Source organism: Hemitrygon akajei, chromosome 14 (genome assembly GCF_048418815.1).
Source record: "Hemitrygon akajei chromosome 14, sHemAka1.3, whole genome shotgun sequence".
In the NCBI taxonomy this organism is placed as follows: domain Eukaryota; kingdom Metazoa; phylum Chordata; class Chondrichthyes; order Myliobatiformes; family Dasyatidae; genus Hemitrygon; species Hemitrygon akajei.
Window position 1 is genome coordinate 30,681,879 of NC_133137.1, and position 5,655 is coordinate 30,687,533.

The 5,655-nt window shown below is 38.1% G+C and overlaps 1 protein-coding gene across 1 annotated transcript; it reads right to left on the minus strand.

The window, feature by feature from the left end:
- Positions 1-341: 341 nt before the first annotated feature.
- On the minus strand, positions 342-1,085 carry LOC140738935 (testis-expressed protein 26-like). The gene has a single exon (XM_073066948.1). The coding sequence runs from the start codon at positions 1,083-1,085 to the stop codon at positions 342-344; it is 744 nt and encodes a 247-aa protein (XP_072923049.1).
- Between the last annotated feature and the right edge of the window lie 4,570 nt (positions 1,086-5,655).

Sequence of the window (5,655 nt, forward strand, 5' to 3'; positions counted from 1 at the left end):
AAATGTATCAATAAAAGTGGAATTCTGTAAGGTCTCAATTTTGTAGCATAATCTTTACAAACAGGAAGTGAATTTAGAATATCTTGGAAGTAAAAGAAATGTTCCAAGGAAGTTTGGAATAAGACTATGTAAAGCAGAATCATTGAACTTGATAACAAACTGAATCTGAAAATGTACATATAAAGCAACTTTTGGCAAAATAAATTGCAAACAATATTCTGCTTTAATTGTTTGTTACTGCCCCAATACATTGGAAATTACATTCCTGTACAATTCAATGCATACATTACTTGAATTGTAGTTTTGGCAAGCAGGCAGTTAATCTCAGAAATCAGCCTAAATTAACAGATCTTTAATTCCTTTGGTTGAGGTGCACAATTTGAGGTCACACATTTCAAAAACCTTCTCAGTGCTTTCCTCTCATTTGGATCTGAATTTTGCAGTTCTCTGTTTAGTGATTCAATATCCACAGACCTAAGGAATGAAGCAAGGCCTTCATTGACATTTCCATAGTACTCTTGATAAGTGGTTGGGTTTTTCCTGGTCTCCTGAGTTTTAATGTGAGCGTATGTCACAGCTGGAACTATTCCTTTCGGTGGAATACCTCTTGTAGCATTGCTACCATAACGGGAAGTATCAACCAAGAGGTCCTTGTTTAAGAAAGGTGATCGATATTGATCACGGAATTCTGTGATGAGTGGATGAGGGATTTTTTTCTCTGGTTTAACTGGTCTAGGAAGAGTAGGTTTTAGTACTTGCTGTTTATTCCCTGCTGAAAACTTGCACTGATATTCAGTGCTGAAATCTCCTCCGAGTATTTCACATATTTCCTTTTCAGTTAGGCGTCTGTCCCAGTACATTATAGGGTCAGGCACCTTTTTGATCTCTTTTCGATTTATATGATGTGACATGAATATTTCATCAGGGTGAGGTATATTCCTTTTCTGTTCATACCAAGCTCTCCTGCGGAAAGATTCTAATTTCACACGGTTTGGAAAACCATAATCCTGACGATAGATAGATTCAAATGGATTAAAAGGGGCCGTGACTACTGGACAATCTGGTTTCTCCTTCAGCCCAGTCATCCTTTGGCTTCCTCTATTATTTTTCTTGATGTGTTGCATTGCCTTTACACAGCCTCCCTTTCTAACATTCTACATCGATTCCAGAAGGCATCTTAAGGTTTATTGTTAACTTTATTTCTCAGATCGCTTCTTGTAGATCTGGAGAAGCTTCCCAGTAATGATTGTTGCCTTTTAAGGCACTGTTTTAAGTATCTGGGTTGTGCATTGAACAAAGTGATTGTGACTTCACAACAATGGAGTTATGTCACACCCGTGGTATGTAATGATTAACTGCTACAATAGGACCATATGTTCTGAAAAAACATTTAAAAGCTCAAATTGCTTTCTTTTGATAAAATTTTTGAGCAATAGTTGTAATTTTACCCATGTGAGACTATGATCCCTAACATTAAGTAGAGAGATTTATGTTATAAATCAACAGCCAATTTGCAAAATATATTTTATATTCAGAGCTGCTCTTTAAATAAAACTAGCAAAAATATAATTTCTGGCTTTGATTATTTGGAACCAAAGAAAAAGAAATTCCTTTATTATGTTATTCATTTCTTGACAATAATTGTGCCAAAATCAAACTGTATTTAACACGCTTATATCCTTCAAAATTGGATCAATTCACACCTTTTTCATTCACATTAGATTGCATCAGCAATCATTTCCAGGCCAATCAGCAATCATTAGGAAAATAGCCCAGACACTCTTTGCCTCAGATCAGGGGTTTCCAACCTTGGGCCCCTTGCTTAATGGTATTGGTTCATGACATAAACAAGGATGGAAACCCTTGGCCTAGATGCTTTTTTCATGTCAGCTGTGCACCTTTGGCAAGTAATGAACCTGATCTTCATTTCCATACATAGCAGCATAAATTGGAATTTCTGGGTGAAATCTACGATCATCCTAATTACATCTTCTTTGCAAATAGTCATAGTTGATTCTCTAATGTCTCACATTTTGCTGCTCACAAATGCATCACACTGGTTACCCAGGCAAACTACATGCAGAAGGATGATTTCATCTGCCGTATTTCAATGAAGAGTATGTGGCACCTGGGACAGTGATATTGACCATATTACTGGCTTCTCACAAGAGCACATAAAGACTTTCCTGAACAATCTGGACCTTAATGTTTGAATCATCAAACAATATTTCTGATGGTGAATATCATGGTTCTTAGGGAAAAAAATCATAATTTGATTGCTGAAATACCACATATTCTCCAATGATCAATACAGTCAGTTAGATCCAAGGGGAAAAGCTGTACAATCTACATCAGTACCTTTCACACAACTGCTACAATTTGAGCCACATAAATAGAATAGCTATAGAAAATGAAATTTGGACCCATGAAGATGAGACACCAATACCTGCTTCAGTCTGAAGCACTCTATGCTCCAATCAGAAAATTAATTTCATACCTGTATTCTGTAAGTTGCACACTCTAGCCATCCACAAATAGCAGCAGGTGCCACAAGAAAATCAAGTAGTCCTGATAATTTCCAAGGAGCCTAATAACTTTTAAGAAAGCTTCTCATTTTTTGGTTAGGCCCTATAAAATTTTTGTTTACTCTCTCATGTGAATGTAAAGGATCACAGCAGAATTTCAAGTAAGCATAGATGTTAATCCTGGTCCCCACCATTTCTCTCTCAACCATCATGAAAACAGATGATCATTACTGATGGAAGCTGATTGTGAGAGTTTGGTGTGCATAAATTGGCTGGCCTAGTTCCTACTTTATCACATATACAAAACACTTCATTTGTTGTGAAGTTCTTGAAAAGGATCTAGAGGGTTTTGTACAAATGCAACTTTTTACTCATAAACCAACTTTTGACGAGATCTTCCCAGACTGTCTACATTTTGCACTTTATTGATTCTAGCAGCTTTGAAAAAATAAGTTCACAATCAGCCTGATGAGCTTTTCTTGGCCTGATTATATCTCCTTGAAATCAGGATAGCTTGTTTCCACTCTGATTTTGTAGGTATTTAAGTGACAGATAAAGTCAGTTTTAGAACTACAGACTCTTCCACAGATGGGGCAAGCAGAGCCTGATGTGATGGACAGGTTGGTGTTTGGTGAAGTGTGATTCTTCTACCGTTTGTGCATATCTTCTGCATGCTTCTGATGGATGGACTCAAAGTTGTAAAAACCATTCTGAATATTCTTTTTTTCCATTTTGAACTGACATAGGCCAGGGATTCCCAAGAATCAGTGCGGACATTATCCTTGCTTTATTATTTAGTATTAAAATAACATGCATGAGTGAATGCTAAATATCTGAAATCTACTTTGTTCATATACATAATGTGTATGACAGCCTCATAATGTTATCAAAAACCACTGTGGCATCATTACAATTATTATGATATCATAATTGAAGATCATCAACTGCTGGCAATGATCTCATGGAGTAGGATTAATGGTTCTTTTATTTTTCGAGTGATTTCTGCTGAAAAGTAAGCCAATCTGCTTGTGAGGAGAAATTCAGATTTTCTGAAATTTCCCATACTTAATAGCAACATTATACCGAAGACCAGGTTCATTCCTGACCTTGGATGCTCTCTGCACAAAGTTTGCACATCTTCCCTGTGAGCACCTGGGTTTCTAGTGGAGAGTACTCTCTCCACTACAGTTTTCAGTATATCAGCAACTTCATTGGTGTACATCCTGCACTTCATATGGAACCCAAAATTTCTACCCTGCTCTCACCTCAATATGACCCATCTCTAAGTCTTCCCTTTCTGCATCCCTGTCTCCATCTCAGGGACAGGCTAGTCATTAATATCCACTGCAAACCCACAACTATATGATCATAACTCCTCCCACCCTGCACCCTATAAGGCTTTCTTTCCATTCTCCCAGTTCTTCTGTCACTATAAAACAATACTTTGATTGATTAGACTTTCTATGGGAGCTTCAGAAATGAATGTTGTGTTCTTGAACCATGGCTTGCCCTCTACCCCATGGCCAGAATAGAGTGCCCTAGTCCTTATTGCCCAATAATAATGTTCACATTTTTATTGCAGCTTCCACCCTATCTGCCTCTGCAAGCGTTAATAATCCTTTGCAATTTCTATCAGCTCCAACAAGATCCTATCACCTACTCTAATCCCTCTGCACCTGTGGCCATGTGCTAGGCAGAGCTCTAATACCGTCCACAAATTTGCAGACGAAACCACTGTTGTTGGCTGAATCACGGGTTCTGAATCACTGAATTCTTTTTTTCTTAATATTTGGCAGTTTGTTAGTTTTTGCACATTGGTTGTTTGTCTATCCTGTCTGGTGTGATCTTTCACTGATTCTATTATGTTTCTTGGATTTACAGAATATGCCCATAAGAAAATGAATCTCAGTATTGTATATGGTGACGTATATGTATAATAAATTTATTTTAAACTTTGAATATCAATAAAACTAAGGAACTAATGTTGACATCAGAAATGGGAAGCTGAGAGATCATGTTACATTCTCATTGGTGGTTCAGAGGTAGTGAGAGTGAACAGCTACAAATTCTGATGACTTTTCCTGAGCCCACCACATCATGAAGGTATGCTAGCACCTCTTCTTTCTTACCGGCTTAAGGAAATTTGCCATTCACCAAATACACTAACAAACTTCTACAGATGGACTGTTTAAAGTATTCTGGTTAGTGCTTCATGTTGACACAAGAGAGAAAAGTATCCTGGCTGGTTGGTTGCATCATTGTGGCAATTCCAATGCATAGGAAAGCAAGAGGTGGCAGAGAGTTGTGGACAGAGCCCGGTCAGTCATGACACAGACCTCTCCAAAACTGAGGTGCTGACTCAAGGTCGCATCTATTTTCAAGGATGCCCACATCTCACTGGTACTGTCAGGCAGGAGGTACAGAAGCCGCACCACCAGGTTTAAGAACAGATGCTTTCTTATAACCATCAGGTCTTTGAATCAATCTGCACAACCCAATTGGTACCACGGCAATGGAACACTAGGGACCACCTCTTACAGTTCACAGACCAGTCCTTGATTGTGTCCTTTTATTCCTAATGCCTTGTTTTTGCAGTCTTTTTTCTCTCTCTTCATCATCTTGTATAATTTATTTCCTGTGCGTTGTCTGTACCAACATGCCTAGGATACTGCTGCAAGCAAGTTTTCATTGTACCTGTACCTCACCACACTTGTGCTCTTAACCAACAGAGGACTTGGGAATTTATTTATTCTGGTAAATTATCAATATTTATGGCCTTGCACTGTACTGATGCATCAAAACAACAATCTCATGTTTTAATGATAAAAATCTAGTTCTCATTCTGGTTTGAGCCATATTTCCCTTGCCATTCAACATTTTGAAGGATTGCTTCATTTGTGACTCACTGGTGATTCACCTTTCATTCCATCTAGCCACTCTCTGTACTACAGCACCTTCCCATACAAATTCAAGAAATGAAATATCTGTCCTTTAACCTCTTCCCTTCCCACCATTTAGGGACCCAGCACTTCTTCCAGGTGAAGCAATGATTCACTTGCTCTACTTCCAGCTGAGTGAAATAGTGTTCACAAAATGGTCGTCTTTACAATGGAGAAACCAGGGGTAGATT

Bases quoted from the DNA above. Each gene is read 5' to 3' on its own strand.
- LOC140738935 (XM_073066948.1), bottom strand. From the start codon at position 1,085: ATGACTGGGCTGAAGGAGAAACCAGATTGTCCAGTAGTCACGGCCCCT.